Here is a 27,601-nt window from a genome sequence, read left to right as displayed (position 1 = left end):
ACTGGCAAAAAAAGTGTGAGGTCTTGTTTTCTTTTTTTTCTGTTCATATATTAAATGCACAATGACTATGTAAAGCCAGAGTCATTCCTTAGGAAAACAGAACACTCTCTCTCTCTCTCTCTCTCTCTCTCTCTCTCTCTCTCTCTCTCTCTCTCTCTCTCTCTCTCTCTCTCTCTCTCTCTCTCTCTCTCTCTCTCTCTCTCTCTCTCTCTCTCTCCCCCACACCCCAATCCCCTCCTTGCCTCCACCATGCCTAAATTTTTAACCTTCAAACTTCAAGCTTATTTGAGTGAAATTGGCTTCACTTACTACCACAGAGCTCTGATTTTTTAAATAGCTGTTCAAATGCTTGTTTTATTTGGATTTAATTTATTACAAATTTCATTACTAATACTATTCTTAAAAATGGGAAATGCTTGAACTCCCTTAATTTTGCCTGACCAGTTGTCATAACCATTGTACTTTGAGGATAAAACTTTGATTTCTACTAATTATTATTTTTATCAGAAAAGTATCAAACTTAACCTAGAATTTCTGCTTTTATCTGGCTTTAGAGCTGTGCTCCCAGGTCTTCTTTGTCACTAGAAGCTCTCAACAGGAAGGCCTTGTGAATGAGCTTGCTCCACGGTGCAGAAAGAACTGGGCCACTTTCTATTTCTGATGCATAACCTATGAAAACATGGTTTTGATTATTCTAACCCATAATTTAGTAGACCCAAAGTGAAATAAAGCACACCATCCAATGCTTTAGTCTGAAAGGGTAGTGTTATGGGATAAATATTGATCCTATAAAACTCACGTGTTTAGAACAATCCCCAAGCTCATATGCTAAAGGAATTTGGAAATAAAGGTCATTCAGTCACAACCCATGACTGGGGCACGATGTCTCTGCACTCATGAATGGATTAATGGGTGCTTATATTCAAGACTCGGTAAAGTATGGCGGGAAATGACTATTATCAAAATGATCTCTCTCTGGCACAGCTGCTCATTCGATTTGATGCTGGCTTGGACTTGTATCTGTGGAGTCCTCATAAGTGCAAAGATGGACAAAGATGCAGCCCACGGACTTGTGACTATAGAAGTGCATTTATTTCGCTTATAACCCCCTAACTATAGCACTGTGAGTGTTTCTTATGGAATTTATTTCCAAATTCTATCTTATTGTCTTCTGTTCTCAATATGTTGGGGGAAACATCTTTCACATTCTGTATACTCACACATTTTACATGGCTCTTACAATTCTCTTCTGAGGATAGAAGGAAGGACTTCAGAGCCTTCAAAGCCTCATCATTACTCACTTCCCGTGTGATCTATAGCATCAGGAAAATGCAGCATGGGGAGAGTCCCTTGACTAAGAGGCTTTAACCTGCTTGCCTGCTTCCTTTACTCCCTCTTAAGTGAGTCTGAACCCCTGGGGGTTGGGGTGAGTCATAGGGATGCTGGGTTAATCAGAGCAAAATAAGCAGTTAGACAACCTGTTATAGCTCATAGGCTTGGCTGGATTTGTGGAAACTCACAGGTGAAAGCAAGCCCTGAGGGCAAGGCCTTCCTGTTGGTTCATAAGATTAGGCCTTCCTTATTTTCCAATGTAGCAATATGAGTTATTAATTATTAATCTTTAGACCATATGTCTATTCAACTCTCTATACTTTTTTTTCCTTCAACTTCAAGAGCTTGGGTCAGGTAGGATAGATTTCAGTATCTGTCCAATTTACAATTTCAAAATGAGTACTCTCACGAATTTTTCATCACGGAACAAATTTGGCCCTTCTAAAACTAGGTGCGAGTGGGGCACCAGCAGCTCACACCTGTAACCATAGCTACCCTGAGATCTGAGGATCAAGGTTCAAAGCCAGCCCAGGCAGGAAAATCTGTGAGACTCTTATCTCCAACTAACTACCAGGATACTGGCAGTAGCATTGTGGCTCAAAGTGGTACAGGGCTAGGCTTAAGCAAAAAGAGCTCAGGGATAGTGCCCAGGCCCTGAGTTCAAACCCTACAACTGACAAAAAACACACAAACAAAAACCCCAAAACAAAACAAAAAACCTAGATCTGATGGATGGCTGATCTTATAAACTGAGGCACAGTTAGTTACACTGGTTTGTTTATGTAAAGTCTGTTCTGCTTTGGTGTACAATGAAAGAGTCTATTGCTGTTAGCAAGACCATAGAACATGCAAAATGTAAAACATTTAATACTTAGTCTTTCTCAGAGTTTCCTGCCTTGGCTGGCTTCAAACTGTGATCCCCAAATCAGACCTCAGTCATACCTAGGACTATAGAGATGAGCCATCATCACCCAATTATTTTGCTCTCTTATGAACTGGCTGACTCATTCTGTGTCCTTATGCCATGAAGACAGTGCATGCTAGCCTGCAGCCCAGCCTGCAGACATCCGTCTTGGATGTGTTCCCAACAACTGAGAGTGCCCAGATTTGACTAGCTGCTCACTAGCTGTTGTACCGATAGATGTGACTGTCTCTACGTTCAACAGACTCAGAGCTTGGCAAGTGAAGCCTAGCAGGCATTGGGAGGAATGATTAGAATATGATTAGCATATGATTAGAAAGACTACTCTAAAAACTATCTTCAGAAGAGATACAATTGCAATAGGAGGCTTTTGTGTCTATCAAACAAGTGGATGAGTAAACAATGAGAAAGACTTGAGTTGCTGAAAACTGTAAACTGTGTTTGTTTGTGGACACCTGTGAGGACCCAAACCCTCCCTCAGCACTGGCCCAGGTGAGCACAGTGCTACTGACCATCCATCTGGTGACACCTCTTCACCAGATTGTAGAATAAGATTGAAAGAGAGAGCTGCTCCTGGAGGAAGGTTAAGATTTCTGAATAGGAAGTGAATTCTAGCTGCTGAGAAGGAGATAGAATGTGTGCTGTGTGGCCGGATGGCTCACGGTGTCTAGGAAAGATTGGTGTCTAGTCCTCCTTCACCTTCTATTGTCCTGAAACCCAAGTGTGGTGCTGTGGCTAGAGAACCATCTACCTCTCCAGTGTATGGACCTGCTTAAATCTACACACCAACAAAGTCTGGACTGTTCAAGTTGTGATGCTTTGCAAAATGGATACTGAACATATGAACAATAGATTCAAAGCATTAATAATAGATTCAAATGTGTTTAATGATAAGTATGCTCACGGAAGACTAAATGCCTACCTGCCATTATTGGGAAAGAGGCAGGCTGCAAATGTTCACATTTGAAGTGTTTAATGCTTTCTTCATATGATGTGACAATAAAAGGAAGAAGAGAACAGAAAGAGAGACAAAGAGACAGAGATGGGGAGAGACAAAAAGGGAGAGGGAGTGTGAGGAAGTAGAGAAATGTGGAGAGAACTGGTGCTACATAGGAAAGCTTTAATGTTTTACACCATGAAAATCTCTACAAGCATTCCCTCTGCCAGAAGAAGAAATATGAGAGCCTCACTCTCAGATCTCACTCTTGTATTTGGAGAGTCCTTTGCAAACAGGGAAGAAAAATTATATGGACCTTTTTATGCTTCTTTGGACTAGTAATTTTGCTCATGCTTTTGGCTCATGAGTCTCTTCACCTGATAGCCTCCTCTGTCCTGAAGCTCTGTGAGTAGGTCAAATTCATCTCTCAAAAGAAGACCTGACATAACTCTTCTTCCAAAGACTCATCCTGGCGGCCTCTTCTGCAGAAGGAGCCATAACCTTGGCTATGAACAGTACTGCCAGCATATACTGAGAACAGTCTGGCATTTGCCTAAGAAAGGTGAGCCTGGGGCTAGACCTCCTCTTCCTGTGCCTGCTGGGCCTTCACCTGCTCAGGTATGTGGTCCTTAATTTATGAAGAATACATGAATGTGGCACTAGAGCCTTCATTTTATGCACAATGAGTAAGTATGGTTGGTAATTTGTCTTCTTAGCTCTGAAATCCAATCTAAGCCCAACCTAGGCAGGGTGACCTAAAGTCTTCTGGCTTTTTAACCCCCTTTGGACTCACAAAACACACAAAGTGGCTGTACTTAGTACTCACAATACTAGTAGAACTTACACAGCAGCAATAGGATCAAGCTACATCAACAATTTGCGCCAAAGGAGGCCTACCTTGGGCTCTTCTGAGAGTTATTTTGCTTTCCTTCTGATTTTTTCTTTATTCATTATTTTAGAAAATTCATATTATCCTCCATAAAATGACCAAAATGAACTTAACTATGAAGATCTCTTCTACAATATGAATGTCAGCTGCTGTGGAAGGCTGCAGTGTGTGGTGTAGAAGCGGTATGAGCACCACTCCAATGCCTGTCTCATCTGAATCATTCAACCAATAGAACACAGTTCCTTCCAGAAATTCTACCACAGCATGTCAATTCAGCTCACACTTAAGTTTTAATTTGTTAAATCAGATTGTGCCTTTCATAAGTTCAGAAGCCCTCATAAACATTTGACAGACATGTATTTCTCCTTATAGATCTGCCAAGGATAAACAGAACAGAGCCATCTTTGGAACGAAGTAGATTTGACCTCGGACTATTATTAGTTCTTTGTTCCAGGAAAAGTACTAGATCTGAGTATATATACCACAACCCCTGCATATGTAAAGCTGTGCATTTTGCAGTAGCTGAGCGGTTGCATGAATAGCCTGGCACACCTGCATGGCTCCCGCTGATCGCTGCACCCCAATTGGTGCTCTCCAGCTGCTAATCCCAGCAAGCTTCTCCTCAGGCCTCTCTCAGCCAGGCCAAGCTAGGTACAGAGGAAGCAGGGCCCCAGTTTCATCGTGTCAACTAGGTCTACTATTCCTTAGTCTTAACCACATCGCTCGAAAATCCTAGACTGCCTAAATTTAGGGCACAAATACAGAGGCCAAAGCAAGACTGGAAATCCAGATGTGCTTATAACACTTCTGGTGTAAGTTTCCTCAGAGTATGGAAACGATGGTAACACCAAGAGCTTGCTATCCAGACGGTGTCAATCAAGGCTCAGGTGTGCAGCCTTGCTCATTTACTGACTGCTCATTTACAACATATCAGTAAGATATGTTGTGTACCTTGGAAATTATCTGCAAACTAGGACAGCTGGTGGCCTTACTAAGTTTCTCCTCCCTAAGGCAAGGCTTCCCGGAACAGCAGGGAAGAGGGAGAATCTACCTTCTAGGCTGCAGGGCATGAGCTTGAAGTCTGCCTGAGTTCCTCCTTGTGAACTCTGACCATGTCCTTTATGGAGACAGAGAAGTAATTTCTCTCTGCTCACTAAGAATGCCTATCTGTGAACATTTCTGTAATTGTAGGCATTGCCTCAGAAAGACTGAAAATGAAGCCAGTCTGACTTAGTACAGCAGTACGCACCACCCACTACCCCATATATCTGCCAACCAGGCCAATGCTGGAAACAAGTCTAGGGTAAGAAGTCTGCCTTCCATGTGTGAGCTAGTGACAAAGGCACAAACTGTGCTTTCATTTTTACCTTAGTTTCCAGTTTTCAGCAATGTCATTAAAGAACACAAAATCTCTTTAAAGCAAAAGATGAGACAGCTGAAGAAAGACCAAGTACTAAATACTCAAAACTATTTCTATTGAAACACATCCCCCAAAACAGGGGACTTCAGGCTGGATGTAGCCCCCTAGGTGGTCTTGGAGGCTTTCTTCATTTTCACTGGTAATCTGATTACGTGACCTTGGAAGCGGGGAAGGAAAAGCACAGGCAGGAGAGGTTCCATGTCTTCATGACGCTCCTCTGGTTCAAACTCACGAGTCAAGAACTCAAAAGACACTTTATTTCTTTAACACAGAAAACAATATTCTGCAGTCCAGTTGCATGTAGTATGTGAAAAATTCTTTACAGAAACGTTGCTAACAACCACTTGTCCTAGATTTTTATGGCATTACCAATCATAACACACAAATGAACTCTGAACCTTTACTAAGGGCAGAATCCAATGAAGCCTCCTTCTTGTCAGCAACCCATGGTTGAATAGCCCTGTATGTGACTAAACACACACACACACACACACACACACACACACACACACACACACACACACACACACACACACACACACACACACACACACACACACACACACACACACACACACACACACACACACACACTGAGGAAACTTTCCAGATTCATGAACACCTTTCCGAACAATGCTGATCTTAATCCATGTACCAGTGATAAAGATCACCACCAAGTTATTTTCCTGCTGTAGTCATTTGTTTTCATCTATTTTATTAAGCCACATTGCTTATGTGCTGCTCTTTCATGGAAAAATAAAAGTTTTGCAACAGTAACCATTGCTCAGCCACAGAGGAAATGTTACAAGATTTTAATGCAGATGAAACTACAGCTGAATATTTGTCAAAGTCTCTCAGCAAACAGGTGATTCAGGCTTAGAGAAGAATGTCCTACCCTTCCTCTCAATAGAAAGCTAAGTCTGAATTTGAAGGGAAAGGAGAGGGAATTAACTTGCCTTTTCTGCATTCTGCAACACCTCCTTCCCTATTCTTCAGGCCCCATCTTCTGTATTTCTTTCCAGAGTTCATGTCATCCTAATGCTTCTCTTACACTATACCGCTACTGAAAGTACAAATAGTTCTGAAAGATTTTGATGGATTGGAAACCAATTTGTTTTCATATGCTTCATCTATTACAATGGTGAATATAGACCAGGATACATTTCATCCTATTCTGATAGTAGAAAAGTAGAAAGGCTTTTTACTCAAAGCATCTACATACAAGATCAATGAGACCTCTACAAATAGAGGAATTAGGTATCTGCAAAGAACCTTTAAAAAGGTGCTGTCACCTTTGACATCTTTTTTAATTGAGTGCACTATAGTCACCAGCAAAACAGCAGCTTTTGCAGAGCAACAGTGGATGACATTTCCTCCAGCAGGGAACCTGCTATCTTGACACAGCAAGGGAGGCCCATCTGTTAGCCAGCGAAGTTCACATAATGGGAAGCAATCAACACAGGACTGAACACTTGACGAAGTGACAAGCATTGCTCTTTACATACAGAGCATGAATTAAACAAAATACACAAAAAATGACAAAGGAGAAAATGATTTAGGAAAAACTTACAAAGGGAAAGCTACATGAAATAAAATAATTCTATCTGAAGATAGGTGACTGTATATACATATATATGTATATGTATATATATATATCTTCCACCCCCAGGTCCTGGGCCTTGAACTCTGGCCTGGGAGCTGTTTGTAAGCTCCTTTTGCTCAAAGCTAGAACTTTAACACTTGAGCTACAGTACCACTTCTTTTTCTGTGATTAATTACAGATAAGTGTCTCACAGACTTTCCTGCCCAGTCTGACTTCAATTTGCCTCCTGAGTTGCTAAGATTACATGTGTGAGCCATCAGCACTTGGCAAAAAATAAATATTTATGTAATTCAAATACCTCCTCTCAAGTAAAAGTTAGAAGTACATCACAGGGGCTAGGGATGTGGCTTAGTGCTTGCCTAGCATGCACGAAGCCCTGGGGTTGATTCCCAAGTACCACATAAACAGAAAAAGCCAGAAGTGGTGCTATGGCTCAAGTGGTAGAGTGCTAGCCTTGAACAAAAGAAGCTCAGGGACAGTGCCCAAGCCCTGAGTTCAAGCTCCAGGACTGGCCAAAAAAAAAAAAGTACAGAACACATTTTATGCATTAATGTTTCAAAATTAAATGGTTTATAAAATACCATTTCTTCCCATATTCTTCTCCCAAATAATTTTGCTCTTGGACTGATGTATTTTGAGAAACAGTTATGTGGATGATGATTTTGAGGAGGTTATCACCAATACAAGATTTCAGTCAGAAGTTTCTGAATTTAAAATCCTTTACTGTGGGTATCATGGCAAGTTCAGAATCAGCAGTCCAGTTCCCCGATACACACAGATCCAAGGATACCCTGGCCCCCAGAGGCTGCTTCTTGCTTGAAACATATCTCTGCATTGGTGCCAAGTTGGGGCTGTAAAACTTGGCACCAAGCCAGGTAAGATCTTCTCACACACATGTCCCACCTTCTTTTGAAAAAGAAGACACCGCGGAGTGCATTCTATGCCTGCTACTGCAGAATTCACAGCATTCTAAGATTCCTTGCCAACTCTCAAGTAACCATGTAGATACATTAAAAAAAATTCACTTAACACCTCAACTGTCATTTCTCTTTCAATGAGTATTTTCACATGGCTACAACCCAGCTGGGAGTGACATTAATTAAACAACCCTGTGATCTTCATGTGCTTTTGAATGTGTTTTCTGACTCATTAAACAAAATAGTTGTACAGTTTGGGAATTAACTGCAGTTTACATTGTACTGATGCCTGGAAATTAAGGTTTTCTATGGTGTGTGAATGCATGTATCTTTGCTAACCATAGCATTTAAAGAAAACACTTTTCATAGTTAAATAACTTTAAGTAGTGAAAATCAGCAAAATGAGAAAATACCATAGTATTAAAGCTTCTTTTTGCTTTCCTTTAAAAAAAGTCAATTTAGATATTGTCAAATGGCAGTGGAGTATGTATGTCAGCAACTAAGCCACAAAGGTACCTCTGAAAACTTTTCCAAAGACCTTTTCCTTCCATAGCTTCCCAGTGGAACAGGAACCGGATACATTTGCACAAAAAATATTCCTCAATGAATCCTGGTAACTCAGCCAGTAGTTGGGGTGTGCCTTCCCATCTCCTCCATAGAACTTCAAACTCTTGGAAATCATGTAAACATTCTCAAGAAGTAGAATTTATTCCTGGAAAGTAGAAATTCGTGTTATTGGGCACATTGCACGAATGGCTGAAAGTCCCAAGTTCCCCACAGCTTTGTCATCAGGAAGGTCTGCTTCCAGAGGGGTAAAGAGAAAAATACTATGGCTCAGCACCCTTCTGCTACAGCAATTTGCTACAGAGCTCAACATTTTTGTCTTTTGTTTTCTGATATTGCTATGTTTTGAAATGTCTCTTTGTATTTGAAATTTTGAAAAGTCAGATGATTTATCAAAGGGAAGTAAGATCTGTTATCAGATGGAACAAATTTCTCTGCAGGCCTTTCTCTGGGTGTTTGATGTCCTGTCTCCAACTACTCATGGAGCAGTCCACTTCAAATGTGACAAGGCCAGTGCTAATTGTCCTAGCTAGAGCTGAGCAATAAAATAGAAAACATGGTAGGTAGTCCAATCAAATACTTGAGAATAAACAATCCACCTTTTCGAATACCAGTATTTCCCAAAGCCCCAGGTGCTGACCAGGAAGTAGGGGATTGTGACCTTGTAATCCTTATCCACTTGTTTACTTTCACTGTGCTCTTGGTAACAACTGTACAGCTCCCCAAAGCACCAGCGAGGAAAGGAGCAAAGAGACTGGTGTCTCCCTTTAATGTCCACTACCCACTACAGCAGTCTCCAGGAGTAAGACTCAAGTCTACCCTACTCTTACTGGGACTCCACAGTTACTGCTTTATCACAGGGGCATGTGGAGGGGCCTGTGAAAGTCTAAATATTTTTGTCTTAAGCAGTATTTCTAATTGTTCCAAAGGACAAGTCATCATTCTTTTATACCAGTGTTAAAACCACCAACTTATATATGATACAAAAGACCTTTGGGGAAGTATTATTATTTGATAAATACGAAGGTGCCTGAAAGCCAGCAAAATAAAAGAATAATTTTCATGAATTTAACTGTAGGAAAAAGATGATCAGATCGCCCACAGTAGGCTGTGTGCAGAATCTAGGAGTTGTTCTCGGGTGTTATTTTTTCAGTATTCATTAACAAACATTTTTTCCACATGGAGTAAGAAACTTCTAATTAGTTCTGGTGGAATCATTTCAATTATTATAATTTATAAATCTAAGTTTGCTAAGGAGATGAAATCTCCACATACATTATATTTTATCCTTTGAGTTATAAAGCCCACTGATGTTCATTTCAAATTTTTGGAAATTTTCATAAAATTCTAAAATAAAACTCAAATTATACCAACGCAAGTGTCCTGGTAAACTAGAGAAGAAACAACTTGAATTCTCACTTCCAGATCTTGCAGGAACATGGAATGGTTTCAGAACCAGTGACCCCAAGGTTGGCAGCAGTGTGGCCACACTGCCCATGGCTGCAGGCTGGGATTGTGGGCTGCCTGTCTTGGCTTCTCAACTGGGAATCTTTTCAGAAGACACATGTATTAGGAGGGGTGAAGGGGACGGTGGCACTGAGCAGATACCAACCCAGTGAGGCAGAAAACACCGAGGACTCACTCACTTCTTCCTCACAACCCAAGAAGTACAACAGTTTCTAAGCCTTGTAGGTTTTGGGGAATACTTTGTAAAGTATATTGTGCTGGTGATTGCTAACACCATGTAAGAGCCAGGATGGGCCTATCTCTTGATCTGAATAATAATATACAATAGCTTAGAGGGCAGATGACATATCACCCACTTGGAACAAACAGGATAAAGCAGAGGGAGAACGAGGGTAAGACAGCAGTAAACCTCTGTCCTCATCTGTTCTCGCTGGGCAGTTTCCCATTCCTGGTCTCACTTTCCCTCTTGCTTCAATTCACTTCTACTTGTCACAAGGTGAAAGCTGTCACAGGTGAATCAACTTCTTACATTTTTCCTACGTCAAACCTAATGGCTTTGGGAAGGCCACTCTGCACATAAAGTCCTAAATTGTCTTTCAGGTTACTACTTAGACACTGGAGCACTGGAAATGAGGGAGAGAAGGAAGAGATCAGAGTAGCTGCTTTTACTTTTATGCTATCAGGTTTTATTTCAGTTTGATTATATGTCATCTTTTTTTTTCCTTATCAGTATTTACACCTCTAATTCTACTTAATGGATACCTGGAGGGAGCTTTTTTCATAAATGTCCCTGCTCAACAATCCAATAATCAATGCTTTCCCTACCCCCAGGTTTTCTCTCCAGGTTCCAATATTAGACTACACATAAAAGGGTTGACTGCACAGAACATAGGAAGGCTACACAATATCTGCCTATCCCCCTTCATTTTGTAGATAAAGAAGGCCTGGCCTAAAGCCAGGAGTCAAGTGTGCACAGGAGACAGCTCCTTTACAGCTTCCTGCTCATGCTGCTAGATCCTTGTCCCAAGACTGCAATACCCCCACTTCCCCCAATCTCTCCTCCTCCATGCCTGGTGCCACAGTGGCCGGGGGTGCTCAGCTTTCACACATGTCTGATCCCGAAGACAACTTGTAATTTGAAATAACATGGAGTGTTTTAAATGGTTTGATTTCTTATACATATTTGGGGTGGGGTGAGTATAAAATGCAAATATTAATAAATTATAAGGACGACATTAAGTCATGAGCCTTCTGGGATTTACCTCCCCTTGCTATTTTCACCTCTTCAGTAAGGCCACTCAGAAGTTCTTAGGGTTTTTTTGTCTTGAGACACAAATTAGCTGAGTACAAGAATCTTGGTGGTTGTCCAGCTCCCCAGTCTGGTGCTATGTCTTCATTTGCTATCACAGTGGCAGATAGAGCAAGCTGCTATTGAAGGGTGAAGGGGAAATAATGTTGCAGTGTTTAAATTCCTGGTGCTCAAAGAAAATCCTAAAAAAATAAGTTATCTTCACCACATCCCAGCTGCCCCACAGCAGAAGTAGAGGGTGGTTTACAGGCTTAGTTTCATAGGGAAACCCTCACTCAGCAGAAGGGCCTGAGGTCAGTACTTTGCTACTGGGAGTCCTGAGGGGGAAAGTTTGGAAAGACAAATAAAGCCTAGACTATTGCCAGTGAGCACTGTTATTCATTAGTTCCCAGCACCCTAGCCTTTAAAGTCTGATACAATGTAGTCCCATTCCTTCGAAAAAACAAAACAAAACCCAAAAAGCTGAATTGGGAAGACAGACTGAATAAAAGTCAAATAAGCATCTTCTTTTGCGAAGGGCCGGGCTGGCTCAGACTGGGGTTCCGGAGCCTGCCTCTGGCGGCTGGGGGCGCGGGTTGTCAAAGGCACGGGGAAGCCAGGGCTCGGAGACGATTTTCAACAGGAAATGATACCATCAGGGAGGTAAACACAAGCTAGCAGCACGGACTCTTCTGAGGTCTCCTGTTTTCACAATCATGTGGCGGCCGAGAAGGTGGCAGCTCAGTGGCCTATCCGGAAAGTCAGGGCAGCAGGTGTAAAGAGCTTTAGCCTCGGCGCCAATATTTGGTTTTGTGTTTTGTTCTCGCCCGTCCTGGGGCTTGAACTCAGGGCCTGAGCACTGTCCCTGGGATTCTTCTTGCTCAAAGCTAGCTCTCTACCACGGAGACACCTTCCCAGCCCGAAACTGAATTTTAAGCACCGGTTAAGACTGCTTGTGCATGCACACGAGCACGCGTACACGCGCGCGCGCCCCTCCGTCGCCGTCCCGGCACACACCCACCTCGGGTCCCGGCCTCCGCAGGCGCCGGGGTCACGAAGGCCCCTGCAGCCGCTGGCCGGGGGCCTCCTTGGCCCTCCGGCAGGTGTACAGCCACTTGATGATGCGGGCGTTCCTCTCCACCACCGAGGGCGCGCGGGGCGGCGGCGCCGGCAGCTCCTCCGCGGGCGGCCCGGCCTCGCTGCGCCGCGAGGAGCCGCTGTCGGAGGCGGCCAGGCTCACGCTCACGCCGCGCGCCCCGGGGGCGGCGTGGTCGGAGCCCGCGGAGAAGTTCTCCCTCCCGAGGGCCTCCACCACCTCGGGGTCCAGGCCACAGAACCTGAAGAAGGCGTCGGCGTCTCTCCCGGCGGCGGCCGGGGCCGCTGCGCTGGAGCCGAGGTCCGACTGCGAGCGCCACAGGTCCCTGCGCTTCGCCGCCCGCCGCTCGGGGGCGGGGGCCCCGGCCGGCGCGGGGGGCGCGGGGGGCGCGGGGGCCCCGGCCGGCGCGGGGGGCGAAGGGGGCGCGGGGGCCTCGGCCGGCGCAGGGAGCGAGGGGGGCGCGGGGAACGCGGGGGCCCCGGCCGGCGCGGGGAGCGCGGGGGGCGCGGGGGCCCAGGCCGGCGCGGGGGGCGCGGGGCGAGCGGGACGCGCGGTCTCTGGCGGCCCCCGCGCCGCGTCCCTGCCCGGCCCACGGAGCAGCTTCTTCACCAGGCCCCCGGCGCTGTCGGCTCCGGCTCCGGCTCCGGTTCCGCGCACGAACGCGCACCTCTGCCTGTAGATCACCAGCGAGTCCGGCCTCAGCGGCTTTCGCGCCACCGCCCTGCGAGCAACGGGCGCGGGCGCCGCGGGGGGCGTGCGGGGCGCGGGCGCCGCACCGAGCCGCCCGCTGGCGGCCCCGGGGCGGCGGGCCTCGGGCGCCTGGGCCCCGCCGGGCGCGGGGTCCCCGGGCGCGAACTTGGCGCGGTCGGCGGCCAGCCTTTCCACCGCGCTCCCGCGCGCCGGACGCGCCGGCGGCGAGCGGAGGGTCCCCCCGGCGTCTCGGGGAGGCGGCTTCGGGCCGCGCGGCTCTCCCGGGGCCGGAAGGGCTCGCATCCCCGCCGAGCTCCGACCCGCCCTGTCCGTCCCCGGCGGGTGCCGAAGTCCGCGTCGGGCGGGGAGGCGCCGTCCAGGTCCGGTGCTGGGCGCCGGGTCCCGGGCTCGGGTGAGTCACCCCGCGCGCGGCCGCCCGCCCCGCCCCGCTCGGCCCCGCCCCGGCCCCGCCCGGGCCCCCTCCGGCTCGGGCTCCGGCTCCCCGCCCCTCCGCCCCACGTACCCGGCCGCCCAGCCCAGGCCGGGGGTGCCGGCCGTTCTCGCCCACAGCCAGGGACGGGGACGGGGCCCGCGCGCGGGCTTCCCCGGCCGCCCCCCGTCCTCGGGCGGGGACCGCGGGGCCGCCGCCGGGGGCAGTGCCGCCGGCCCCGCGAGTTCGACGGTCCGGCTCCGCAGTCTCGGCCCGAGTGGAAACACTGCCGAGGCTCGGGCGGCGCTCGTCGGACAGAAGCACGCGGCGGCGGCGGCCCCGGCTCGCACCCAGGGTCACGGCCCGTCTGCCGGCGGGGTGCCGGCGGGGTCTCGGACGCTCAAGCGCGCGCTAACCGTGAGCGGGCGGTGAGGAGGCCGAGGGTCCCCGAGAAGACGATGCGTTTAGGAACAGAAAGTTAAACACATTTCCAAGATTGCATTCCTTCCAGAAACGGACGGAATAAGTAACCCTCTGTCGGCTCCCGCACAGCGCGTCCACCGCCCGGAAATTCACCGGGAAAACGAAGTTAGGGGCCGGTAGATCACACGTGCGGGAGAGGCGAGACAACGGGAGACCCACGGGACCCGCCGGGGAGGAGACCCACGGGACCCGCCGGGGAGGAGACCCACGGGACCCGCCGGGGAGGAGACCCACGGGACCCGCCGGGGAGGAGACCCACGGGACCGGCCCGGAGGAGACCCACGGGACCCGCCGGGGAGGAGACCCACGGGACCCGCCGGGGAGGAGACCCACGGGACCGACCGGGGAGGAGACCCACGGAACCCGCCGGGGGGGGGGAGACCCACGGGACCGGCCGGGGAGGAGACCCACGGAACCCGCCGGGGGGGAGACCCACGGGACCCGCCGGGGAGGAGACCCACGGAACCCGCCGGGGGGGAGACCCACGGGACCGGCGGGGAGGTGACCCACGGGACCGGCCCGGAGGAGACCCACGGGACCGGCCCGGGACGTTCTCCGAGGCCGAGGGGCCGCCCCCTCCCGCAGGGTGCTAGCGGCGAGCCGGTCCGGGCGGGCCTGCGCTCTGCCCAGGCCCGCTAAGTCACGGAAACGACCTTTGTCACCGTTCGGAAAGGAGGACTCCGCCTCGCCCCGGGCCGCCGCGCCCCTGGCGCCTGGCGTCTGCGGGCAGCAGCAGCAGCTCTGAGAACCCCTCCTGGCCGGCGGGGTCGAAGCCTGCGCCCACCGTTCCTAGGCGCTCTCCTTTGGAGAGACAGACGACTTCCCAAGGCCTTTGTCATCGGCGGGGGGGGGGGGGGGTGGGTGGAGGGAACACCTCTCTTTTTTCTAACTTAGAGCTTCCATCGAGTCTTCGCCAGGGCCAGCGATGGGACCTGAGACGCCCAGGCTGTCATCGGGCTGTTTGCCGAGAACCTGGAACGGCCTCTGGACAGCACAGCGCACTGGGCCACCTGCTCGAGTTCCCCAGTTAGGGAGATCGGTTATAAGGGCTTAGCACTGCGTCGGCGTGGAACAAAAGTTGAATGAATGTGAACTTTTATTGTTTAGATGACAAATGCTTGTGAATTAATCGACTGTTTTACCTTTTAAATATGGTTGCTGAACTCACATACAAAACTTTGAGCATATTAAAATACTAACTTGGAAATAAAAATTTAAAGACATTGTTATTAGACAAAATTAATTACACTTATATTGATAATTTTCCATCATTTAAACAGACAATTCAGTGGGAAATGGAGCTGGACTAGTAAGATACTGGCAGAGAACTATTTAAATAGACTTTTCTTATTGCTCAACTGGTAGTGTCTACTTTAAGCCTATTTGCCTCAGACTTGCTCAGACCAGGCAAATATGCTTAAGGGCTAAATGCTTTGGTAACTCTCCTCTTAGAGACTTATCCTAATTTACTGTTAATGCACAGCAGCATGAGTCAGTCTGCATGCAGTGCCAGAAGGAAGGCTAGATAATGCATGACAAAGAACGGGACTACTAGACAAGGGTTACAGTCACACTTCTGGGTGTTTTTTTTTTTGGGGGGGGGTCCAGTCGTGAGACCAGAACTCTGGGCCTGGGCACTGTCCCTCAGCTCTTCAGCTCAAGGCTAGCGCTCTACCACTTGAGCCACAGCGCCAATTCCGGCTTTTTTTCTTTTTGCTTATGTGGTGCTGAGGAATCGAACCCAGGGCCTCAGGCATGCAAGGCAAGCGCTCTACCACTGAGCCACCTTCCCAGCCCCACTTCTGGGTGCTTGGTGGGGTAGGAAGTGACCACCCCGTAAGTGAAGCTTTAAAATATCACATAGAGCTGGGCACTGGTGGTTCACACTTGTAATCCTAGCTTCTCAGGTGGCCAAGATCTGAGGATTATAATTTGAAACCAGCCTGGACAGGGAAGCTTGTGAGATTCTTATCTTCACTACACTATCAGAATAGCTGGAAGTGAAGCTGTGGTTCAACTTGTAGAGCACTAGCCTTGAGCAAAAAAAAGCTCAGGGAGAGTGCCCAGGCTCTGAATTCAAGCTCAGGACCATCACAGCACCCCTCAGCTATTGTCCAGGTCATCTCTGGGTCTTCAGGTGCTACTGGGAGTTATAAAGTCAAGACTTTTCATAACACTAGTCCATGTGCTTTTGCTTTCTCCTTCTCTTACAAGAACAGTAAATAGTGGAATTGTCTACAGCATCCTATGATGTAATTCTTTACCATTTAGATCCAACAGCATGTTCATTAAAAGCATCTATCAATCTTCATCTTTATATAATAGCTATATATATATATATATATATATATATATATATATGCTGTAAAACAGTCTATTAAGGTCTTTAATAACTTTCAATTGTTCCAGAGTTACTCAGAATAAGCAGTTTACTAATCTCTGGAATATACCATAAAATAAACATTAAATATGCATATATAGAGGGAAATGGAAGGAAAACACACATAACCTTTTTTCATTTATTCATTCAAGATACATTATTGGAGTCATAATTAGGGACTAAATGCCATCACACTTTCAAATATCCCTATTAGGAACAACTGAAAACTACTTAAGTCTGATTAAAGGTTTCTTTTTTTATTTTTTGGTCGATCATGGGGCTTGAACTCTGGGCTTGGGCCCTGTCCCTGCACTCTTCAGCTCAAGGCGAGTGCTCTACCCCTTGAGCCACAGCGCCACTTCCAGTTTTCTAATGGTTTATTGGAGATAAGAGTCTCATGGACTTTGCTGCCTGGGCTGGCTTTGAACCTGGATCCTCAGATCTCAGCCTTCTGAGTAGCTAGGATGACAGGCGTAAGCCACCAGCACCCAGCTGATTAAGGGTTTCTATCTTTTCCTTCAGCATCTGTACTAATGCTGGAATTTGGAAGCATTCTCTAGAGATCTTAACAACATATGACATACATTATATCTATGTTAGTCAAATATACTGAATATACTAGTTGATAAATGGTAAAAATAAAAAACTGAGTATAAGAACTAAAAAGGCAAAATTGGAGACAAAATTACATTCAATGTACATTACACAAACATTGAAGAACATTAACTTGAAGGTACAGACGAGAGAGGAAAATGGGTGTGAATAATGGAAGGGGTGACATTAGTCAAGAGGCATTGTACCCATAACTTGACATGGAATTATAGCTTCTTTGTACAACTACTTAATAACATTTTTGAAAGGTAAAATTGTCCTTATTTATATGAAAAATAACTATTTCAAAATGCCAAGAGAATCTCCCTAAAATCGTCATTTGAACTAACAAGTTACACTGTAGCAAGATTATTGGACATAGAAAAATATACAAAATCAATAGTAGTCATATACCATCAATAATAAAAATATTATAGAAAAATATCAAGAAATAGTACTAAGAAACTCCATATGGTATCTGATAACATATTCCCCAAATTACCCAAAACTTGCACTCAGAGTCTTATATTTTAAAAATATAATTGAAAACCTAAATAGAATCATAGCCTGTCATGTTTGTGGAAGTTCAGACTTGGTTTTATAAAGAACTCACAAAGCTGGGCATCAGTGGCTTACATCTGTAATCCTAACTACACAGGAGGCTGAGATCTGAGGATTGTGGTTCAAAGCCAGCCCAGGCAGGAAAGTCCGTGAGACCCTTATCTCCAGTTAACCACCAGAAAACTAGAAGTGGCGCTGTGGCTCAAGTGGTAGAGCCCTGCCTTGAGCTGAAGAGCTGAGGGACAGCGCCCAGACCCAGAGTTCAAGACCCATGACTGACAAAAAAAAAAAAAAAAAAAAGAACTCATAAAATTCATCTCCTCAGCACCTCCAGGTCCTGTCATAGTAGGGACCAAGCTCCCAACACATGAGCCCTTGCAGACACACAAATGGTATCTGAATCATGATGTCTTCCAACCCCAATTATAGTAATGTAAAGTATTGCTCATGCAGCTAGTACATTAGAAGGGCCAATGAGAATACTGAATTTATATATATGGAATTAGATAAATATAGAAAACAATACTTGGTAGAGCATAAATTATAAAATATTATGGGCATTTCAATATCTAAATAAATTAAAAGGAATATGAGCGTATATTATTTTCAATCTATAACTGAGGAGTTATATAAAATATATGATATATCAAATTTGCCAGATTAGTTTCTTTTAGGGAACAGGGGAACGGGGGACATGGGCTTTGATTATAGCTACAATGTTTGTTTTCAGGGGAAAAAAGTTAAAATAAATAGCTGAAATCTCAGTTGATGTTGTTGTCTGAGCTGCAAAAAGGCATGTTGTTACATAGTTACTGTGGTGAGTGCAGTGAAATCACTGGTACATTTCAACCTAATCAAATTGGGGTAGAGGTTCTGAAACTACTACGCTGGGGGTGTTGAGAGTGAACAGTAGAAGTTAGGATAGAGTCACTTTCTTAAGAATTTGACAGTGGAAAGCAGAACAATTGCTTGAAAGGACAGCCAAAGAAGCCAAAGGAGAAGCTTCCTTGCAGGGTGAGAAGCACATTTATCAGCACCTAGACAGATGAACTTCTGTGTGCAGATAATTGCAAATCCCCGAGTTTAATGTGAAAGCTAAATTAAAGCTTAACTTAGAAAATTACTAAATTCTAATCCTTGAAGAATGAGATCTCTGTATTCTTTTATTCATGCTAAGTGATTTGGAAAATGACATTGTTATTTAATTGCGTTATTATGTTCTAGTTAAGGTAGCACAAACCTACGATACCAGGTTGCTAATGAAAAACAAATTCAAGATTTATTAGAATATTTAATAAATGATAAAACACTTCACATTTTGTAAAATGAAATATAAATTATATTCTCCATCAAAATCCACTTATTTTCAGTAGAATCATTGAACAAAAGTACTTGTTACTATTTTTTCTAAGTGGTCTTAAGGTAGGCTGACTACAAGAAGAAGTATGACTGCAGTGCTGGGGATGTATGACTCTAATAAGGCCCTAGTTCAAACTCTAGTACTACCAAAAAATAAAGGAAAATGTTAAGTCTGATTGCAGTTAGCTTGTTTGTCTACAATATTCCTGCTTATGCCTACTGCTCTAGAATAATTATTCATACTGCCTTTTTTTTCTTACAACTATGTTGGTATGGATGGTGGTTTAATTAAACTGCCAGTTCTAACCAACTTTGTGGCTTTGTGCAGAGTAATTAACTTTTATGGACTCAATCTCCGATTTTAAAAATGGCATTTGACCTGCATCATACTTCATGTCTGAAAAGCTGTGATTGTGAAGATCTCCCTCCACTGGGTCTGAAGGTGGCATTTTCACGCTATATAAGTTCTCAGGAAAAAAATAAAAAAACTTCTTTGCTAAAGAAATTAACATAAAATCTTCCCTACAAGGAAATAAAAATCTCAATGCTCTCTGGTCAAACTGTAGTTTGCTGACATTTGCAAGCTCTTTGTGACTCATCTCCCCTTGTACAGGCTTGTCCAGAATGCCAGGGCTCTCAACAGTCAGTGTTGTCATATGTAGGCACTTCAGGCTACCATTTCTGTGTATGTAAGCTGAGAGAAGAGATAAGCAGTGGGAGAAGAGGAGGAAGGCCTGATAAGAACCATCAGCAAAATCTGTGAAGGAGTAGGTGAGGACCCCTCAGCAGGTGTGGTGAGCCCGGGCGGTCGGTGGACATCCTCTGGTCACTTTCCTTAAGAGCAGCTCTAGTAGAAGGACTTCCAGCCCAAGTTCCCTTCCTAGTTGAGAACAAAGGAATGTGTAAAATATATTTGCTATTTAGAATATTTTGAAAATCTACTTGGAAATTGTTCAACTATAGTACTTTATTACTTTCTGGGCTTAACCAGAGCCACAGATCCCTGTGCTTTTAAACAGAATTATGTAACTCCACTACATGATAATAGAACATGAAGCACAGCCACATACATGTAGCCAAGCAAAAACTAATGGAATAGCTACTGACATTGTTCTTTTGGCTTCTGTCAAGACATTTGTAGCCAAATAAGGAATGCTGACATCTGTGTGGTAGCAAACAACATCCCTAAAGCAGGTTCTTCAGCTTTGAACTTCCTGAGGGAATAATGGCTTTGGTGGGAATACCCGCGAATGCCGAGAGTGGAGTCCAGTTCACCACACGAAACACATGCAAAGATTGTCTAAGGTAGATGCCACCGTCCAAAATCATTCCTCCTCCTCAGGGCTCCATGCGTGCTGTTTTACTTTACTGTTTTCTCTTGCAATTTACTGATTGCTTTGAGTCACTTCTGTTGCCCTTTTTCAACCCCCCATTTGTTTCTGTTCTCTTTATTATGATATACTCTAGGTCAATTCAGGAAAGTATGGGGACTTCCTGAGGCTGACGCCCTGCCCTTGGTTTGCAGGCACCAGGAAGAGCCAACCATCTACAGGTGAACAGGTGGAACATGATCTCACAGCCACCCGTGGGTGTGGAAGCCAAACTCCCCATCTGCACAGATTCCTCTATGTGTTTGTGTTATGGAAACTAGTCAGAATGACAAAGTGGCACAATTGTTCTTTAACAAGAACTCAGTGTACTTAGTATTAAGTTTAGCACTTCAAATGCTGACATTTCAACCTAAGTGAAAGAAAATTTTGGTGTCAAACTGCAGTCATGTGTTATAATTCCCTCTATAAAACTTTAAAGGCATCATGTCAGGCTAATCTTCAATAAATATGATTTTTACATTAGCAATTGGCAGGTCCTACATTTCCTGGACATGTTCACACAGACAGGTAATACTACTAGGGCCATAAAGCCCATATCAAGAACCTAACTATTCTGTGTAAGTGAATGAAGAGATGCTGGGAAAAGGTGGGCCCTTGGCCCATGTACTCTGATGGCAATGGCAAGAATGTCCGTGTTTGCCAGAGTTCAGTAGCACCCCTGTCCATATATCTCATTCTGCATTAAAGATGAGGAAGTCTCTAAAACCAGTTTCTAAGAACTAGTTATTAATTATACAGGAAACTAAATAATATATTACTCATTCAAGTGTATATTTTAAGGTAATTGCCAAGTTTAGTAATTTATTTTGCTAAAAGGAAGACGTTTACTGATTTTGAAACTATTTCTTTCTTAAAGCTTAAGCATTAATAGACATGTAGGTATAGGCCCATGGACACATTTGTTGCAGTTTCTGGCCCAAAGAGGATTTTCTGGTTATGAATTAATACAAGCCTTGAAATGGACACTGTTTTTTAAAACCAGGTGGCCTGTGGCCAAACGTGACCTCCCACTTGCTCGTTTTGTCTTGACCAAATCAGCATCTTCTCAGAACTGTGCACCCAGCATCACAGAAGGGAAAGTCTGGCAGGTCATGAGTTTCCTTGCATTTTCCCAAATATCTCTTTTCTCCTAAGCTCATAGCTCTTCTCTCTGCCTCTCCAAACCTTAGGGTCCCTAGCCAGCCAGTGCTCCTGAAGCCAGTAGGGCTGTGAGGATCTCCAGAGACTTCTAAGGTGAACTTTGCTATGCAGTAGTTTGAGAAGCACACTGAAACATTTCCCCAGGAAGTACATGGGAAACTTCCTACAGGAACCCACTCTCTACCCCATTGCTTCACAGCCCCCTGTTTAGTGCTAGAGCAGTAAAGAGGCAGTACCCTGAGCTCCAGGGGAATTTGGATCCATGATCATGAAAAATTCCTGCCATTCAATTAGAATTCTTCTGGTTTTAAAAGAAGACAGAAGTTCAATAATGCATTTGAAAAACTCTGTCACCACCTTGGTCTCTAGAAAAGCTAGGAAGATTGAATCCATGTTACAGCTCTTCACCCCTCAGCCTTTCTTTCCTCTAGCTATGCCCTGGCAGCTCCTCCTACTCAAAAGGAGGTGCTTTCTTCTCAAGGCTTGAGAAATGTGGAGCATTCATGTTACAAAGTATATCCTGCATTCATGTAATCATTCAATGTGGATGATTCAATGTGGAAAAATGTGTTCTCTATATGTCCTATATTCGTGTAAAAATATATCCTGTACATGTCCTATGTTCCTGCTATCAATTCAAATGTAATTATTCATGCTAAGAAGTTTATCTTGCTGGGCACTGATGGCTCAGATGTATAATCCTAGCTACTCAGGAGGCTGAGATCTGAGGATCATGGTTCAAAACCAGCAGGGGCAGAAAAGTCTGTGATATTCTTCTCTCCAATTAATCAGCAAAGTGCCAGAAATAGGGGTATAGCTCAAGTGGTAGAACACCAGCCTTGAGCCAAAAAGCCAAGTAAGAATGTAAGGCCTAAATTCAAACCCCGGATCCTGTACACAGGGAGAGAGGGGGGAGGAGGGAAGAAATACATTTAGACAAGTAGTTCAAAACTGAAAGCAAATGGACAAGTGAACATGGAACTTGGTGGCCTTTCTAGGACCCAGGGTTGATACAGAATCATGAGCTATTTAAATACATTGTCTCTTGCTCTAACAATGCAATGCTTGGCTATGGGTTTGCTTAGCTGAGCACTACGAAAGACATTTACTAACAAAGAAGACCTCTGTTTTGCACTGTGTTCAAGAAATGGGAAACTAGAACTAGAACAACTCTGAGCCATCATTTATTCAATTTTCCTAGCAGAGCTATATAATCACAAAGAAAGCTTCATTTAAACCTGGCCAATCACGTGAGATAATTTTTCAGGGAGAACCAAACAGAAAAAATGAGCCCGAGTTCGGGTCGTACTCACTGAATGTCTCATGTCTGAGGATGAGGCCTGAGTCAAACACCATGCATGTTTACCTGTGCAGGAACATAAAATTATAGCAATTGGATAGGGACAGCAGAATTTGTGCTTCAAGAGGTAGGAATGTGCAATGTGTGGCCATGGCACAGGCGGCTGTGACAAGTAGACACTATTCCTTCTGGCAACAGCACAGGAGAGGAAGTAGGAAGAATGAGACTGGGCAACTGCAAGGTCTGGGACACTGTGTGTGAGGATCCTTCTGCTTATTAGCAGAAGCTGTGTGGGGCGTGGGCCATGGTGCTGGGCAACAGGTCTACTTCATTCTGGGTTAGAAAACAAGAAACAACAGTAACTCCCTTGGAGTGGCTTGACGAGGAAGCTCAGCTAGGTGTCCCCACCCCAAGCCAACCCAGAGTCAGCCTGAGCTGGGAAGATACAAGTTACAGAAAGACTCTGACCTCACTGAACATTGTCAAATGATGTGCCTGAAAATGTACAAAATTGGATAAATACACTGCCAATCAGACTTCAGTGACAGGAGAACTTAAGCAAGACAATGTAGGGCAATGCTCAATCTATACCTCCACCTAAAGGTTGTCATCAGAAATGAAGGAAATGTCCCACCTTATGTAAAGCATACAGCCACCGCATTTAGTACTTGTGATTACTTGGTTACACTCCATTAATGCATTTCTTCATAGAAACATAGCAGTTGTTTAGCAAAAGAGAATAAATTATTTTCAAATACTACAATATTATAATTGCAAGGAAGTAATGTGTGTAAATACATTAAGAGAAACATGAAAAATTAGTTACTTTCAAAGTGTATGCAAATATTCATCTGTGCACCACAGGCCCTGAGTCTTATCACTGTACACCTGCACACCGCAGACACTGGTCTTTATCACTGTACACCTGCACACCGCAGACACTGGTCTTTATCACTGTACACCTGCACACCGCAGACACTGGTCTTTATCACTGTACACCTGCACACCGCAGACACTGGTCTTTATCACTGTACACCTGCACACCGCAGACACTGGTCTATATCACTGTACACCTGCACACCGCAGACACTGGTCTTTATCACTGTAGACCTGCACACCACAGACACTGGTGTTTATCACTGTACACCTGCACACCGCAGACACTGGTCTTTATCACTCACCTCATAGGGCTGTGCTCCTTGGTAAACCTCAACAGCACCATGGTCTTGAGGGGTCTTGGTGAGCACATTTGAAAGCCCAGGTCCACCGAGATACATGTGGCCAGAAAGCAGGTGCTGTTTCAGTTACTTTTTAGACCCCAGTGACAGTAAGGTAAATAAGCCTGATCCTTCTTTGCAGTTGTGGCCAGAAGCCCGGTGAGTTCATGATTTGACTGCTTGCTGGGCACCTAGGTCCCATGCTGCCATCATGAGGCCAGATGTGTAAAGTCCTCCAAGGAGATGGGTTTCCTACATGCACCAGGAGCAAAAGCTTATCAGTGTTTAGGGACCAAGCATTCATTGCAGTGCCAAGTCCAGAATGTGGACTGTTGATATCTCACCACCCCCATCATGGAGAAGAAACGTGGCTGAAAATGTATGTTGTGTGACATGGCACCTGTGACTGAGAACACATGAGGCCCAGACAGGACACGGGTGAGGTCTCCAGAGATGTCAGGCCCGGCAAGGACCAGTTGAGGTTCTATGGCGATTTAATACCTCTGGGGGTGGGGGGGGGCGTACGGTGAGGTCGTCCTGAGCTATAATGCCCAGGGAGGGACACAGGTGAGGTTCTGTCCCCTTTCTTCAGCTAAGTGGGCAATATAAGCCTTGGCGGCAGGAGGCACAGATGAGGTTCTCTAGAGCTATCTGAGCTACAGATTCATGACTAGGTATTGTCTTAACATGCTTCCAAACTAGGCTGCACATTTTACAGCTATAGTACTTACCTAGAAATAAAAAAGAATAAAAAGTAACTAACTGTAAAATTTTTATTTATTCAATTTATTTTTAAAAAATTGGCCAGTCCAGGAGCTTGAACTTGTGGCCTCTACACTGTCCCGGAGCCTCTTTGTGCTCAAAGCTAGTGCTCTATCACTTGAGCCACAGTGTCACCTTTCAGTAGTTTATTTGAATCTCATGAACTTTTCTGCCTGGTCTGGCTTCAATCCACAATCCTCAGATCTCAGGCTCCTGAGTAGCTAGGAGCCACCGACGCCTGGCAGGAAATAACTGTTTAATGATGAGTTGTTAACAATGAGAAAGAAATGCTCTCAATAATTTAATGGTGGACACAAACTATCTGAAAATCAAAGCAGTAATTTAATTGGAACTGGGAATAGCTTCTCTTGAGGACTTCAGGGATTCAGAGTACAATCAGTATTTGTGATGAAGCTGCAGGATCCGGGAGGCAGAAGTGGAAACTGAGGGCCTGGCATTGTAGCTATAGCTTGCAAGATGTGCCAGACAAACAACAGGAGTCACCACATTGCCACTTCAGCAGATAGTAAACACGAAGCCAACTTTGCCAAACATTAGTCTGGGACAAGCAATTTTTGTGTCTCGCATTTAATGCATTTATTGGGGAATGTTCTGTCAACAGGAAAGCGGATACTCAGGAAAAGTAAGATTTTAAAATGTCAGCAGAACATGAGTAGAGCATAAGAATATTTCCCCATCAGATAGGAAGTCTATAATCACTCCATAGAAAGTAAAACAAAGCAGTGGAACAGTGAAATACTTGGGAATGGAAGAGTGGTGTTGCTATTTTAGCTAAAGAATGCACAGAGACTCTTTTTTCCCCTAGGGAAGCACCCAAGGACAGATGCGTGCCACAAGGAAGCGGTCACAGAGAGATTTAGAGAAAGTGGAACCCTGGAGAGAGGATACTATAAGAAAGCCATCTGCTTAGGGTCAGTGCAGCAGCACAAGTGCCAGGCCTGGGACTCGGATTCAAGGCCTGAGGTATTGCTATCCATGAGCTTTTTTACTCAAGGTTAAGGCTCGCACTCTACCATGTGGGATACAGCTTCATTCCCTGCCTCTTGGTGATTAATTGGAGATAAGAGTCTCAGGGACTTTCCTGTCTGAGTTGGCTTCAACCATGATCCTCAGATCTCAGCCTCCTGGGTAGCTAGGATTACAGGCAGGAGCCACCATCACCCTGCTTAATATTCTCAAATTGAACAAGTGACTGCAGAAAAAAGAGTCTTTACTTATTGAATATGAACTGAGTTACCTTAGATATTTTCAGTCCTTTCTATGACCTAAGAAATTTCTTCACTAAATGTTTGATAACTCACTCTGCTTACTTAACCTGGGTTAGATTCAGTTTGATATGACTTATTTTGGAGAGCCTTAAGCTTGCATGACCATGCTTGATATTTTTAAACTCACACTAGATCTCTCTTCATCCACAGTAGAGAACTGGGTATATTCTCATCATTCTAATTCACCAGCTGTCCACAGTCAGTGGGATGGGTCTGTGTTGTACTCCCTGAGAAGATCAGCAGCCTGTTCTACTCTGCACACAGGCTGACATGCCACGTCATGACATTACTGCAGGCTCCTGGCCTGGGGGTGGGAAGAGGATCGACTGGCGTTCAGCTTGTGCTCTGCTGAGGCTAAGAGTTTGAGAATTCTCCTTTTTCTTCAGCTAAGTGAAATAAACACTTAAAAAGAGAATTCTCTGAAGAGGAAATAAGAATGGCCAATGGACACATGAAAAAATGCTCATCTTCTCTGACCATAAAAGAATGTAGAACAAAACAGCATTGAGATTCCACCTCACCCCAGGTAGAATGGCCATTATCAAGAAATCTAATGACAATAGATGCTGGTGGGGATGTGGCCAAAAGGGAACATGTTGGTGGGAGTGTAAAACTTGTTGAATCACTCTGGAAAGCAGTATGGAGGTTCCTCAAAAGACTCCACATAGAAAGACCCGTGTGCAGCTCGGAGGCAGCGGGCTGGGAGGCAGCGGTTGGGCTGGCGGCGAGTGGACGGGGTCGAGTCAGTGCGTTCCCGCGAGCTGGAATCGAAGCCTCCTAAAATGGCAGATGATTTGGACTTCGAGACAGGAGATGCAGGGGCCTCAGCCACCTTCCCAATGCAGTGTTCAGCATTACGTTAGAATGGCTTTGTGGTGCTCAAGGGCCGGCCATGTAAGACGGTGGAGATGTCTACTTCGAAGACTGGCAAGCATGGCCAGGCCAAGGTCCATCTGGTTGGTATTGACATCTTCACTGGGAAGAAATATGAAGATATCTGCCCGTCAATCATAATATGGATGTCCCCAACATCAAAAGGAATGACTTCCAGCTTATTGGCATCCAGGATGGGTCTCCATCCCTGCTCCAGGACAGTGGGGAGGTGCCCGAGGGGGACCTTGGAAGGAGATTGAGCAGAAGTATGACTGTGGAGAGGAGATCCCGATCACGGCGCTGTCTGCCACGACAGAGGAGGCCGCCGTTGCCATCAAGGCCATGGCAAAATAACTGGCTCCCAGGATGGTGGTGGTGAGCCTGCAGAGCCCCTCCCCCAGCCTGGCCCCGCTCTGGTGGGGCCCTTGGCCGGATTCCTGCTATACAATTTATGTGATGTTTTGGTTTGGTTTTACCCATCCCCTCAAACTGTCGGGGAACCCCTGCCCTTCACCTAGCTCCCTTGGCCAGGAGCGAGGGAGCCATGGCTTTGGAGAAGCTGCCTTCCTCTTCTCCCCTCGCACTACAGCCCTGGTGGGGGAGGGGTGGGTGCTGCTCGTGGTTTCATTTTGGGGTTTGGGTTTCGGTTTTTTTGGGGGGGGTTGTTGTTTGTTTTTAATTCATTTGGAATCAGAAGCTG

At 45.5% G+C, this 27,601-nt stretch overlaps 1 protein-coding gene and 1 pseudogene across 2 annotated transcripts; one reads left to right on the top strand and one right to left on the bottom strand.

The window, feature by feature from the left end:
• Positions 1–5,737: 5,737 nt before the first annotated feature.
• Fam110c (family with sequence similarity 110 member C) lies at positions 5,738–13,428 on the bottom strand. Its single transcript, XM_070014694.1, has 2 exons — positions 12,361–13,428; positions 5,738–8,732 (listed from the first exon to the last, which is right to left on the bottom strand). The coding sequence occupies exon 1, from the start codon at positions 13,426–13,428 to the stop codon at positions 12,391–12,393; it is 1,038 nt and encodes a 345-aa protein (XP_069870795.1). The 3' UTR covers positions 5,738–8,732; positions 12,361–12,390.
• A 13,292-nt stretch (positions 13,429–26,720) lies between these two features.
• LOC138822147 (eukaryotic translation initiation factor 5A-1-like) lies at positions 26,721–27,268 on the top strand (annotated as a pseudogene). The gene has a single exon (XR_011370365.1). The product of XR_011370365.1 is annotated as a eukaryotic translation initiation factor 5A-1-like (transcript).
• Positions 27,269–27,601: the final 333 nt, after the last annotated feature.

This window comes from Dipodomys merriami, unplaced genomic scaffold (assembly GCF_024711535.1).
Source record: "Dipodomys merriami isolate MVZ:Mamm:240054 unplaced genomic scaffold, mDipMer1.0.p SCAF_99, whole genome shotgun sequence".
Lineage (NCBI taxonomy): Eukaryota > Metazoa > Chordata > Mammalia > Rodentia > Heteromyidae > Dipodomys > Dipodomys merriami.
The sequence above is the reverse complement of the archived record's forward strand: the minus strand, read 5'-3'. Positions and strand labels throughout refer to the sequence as shown.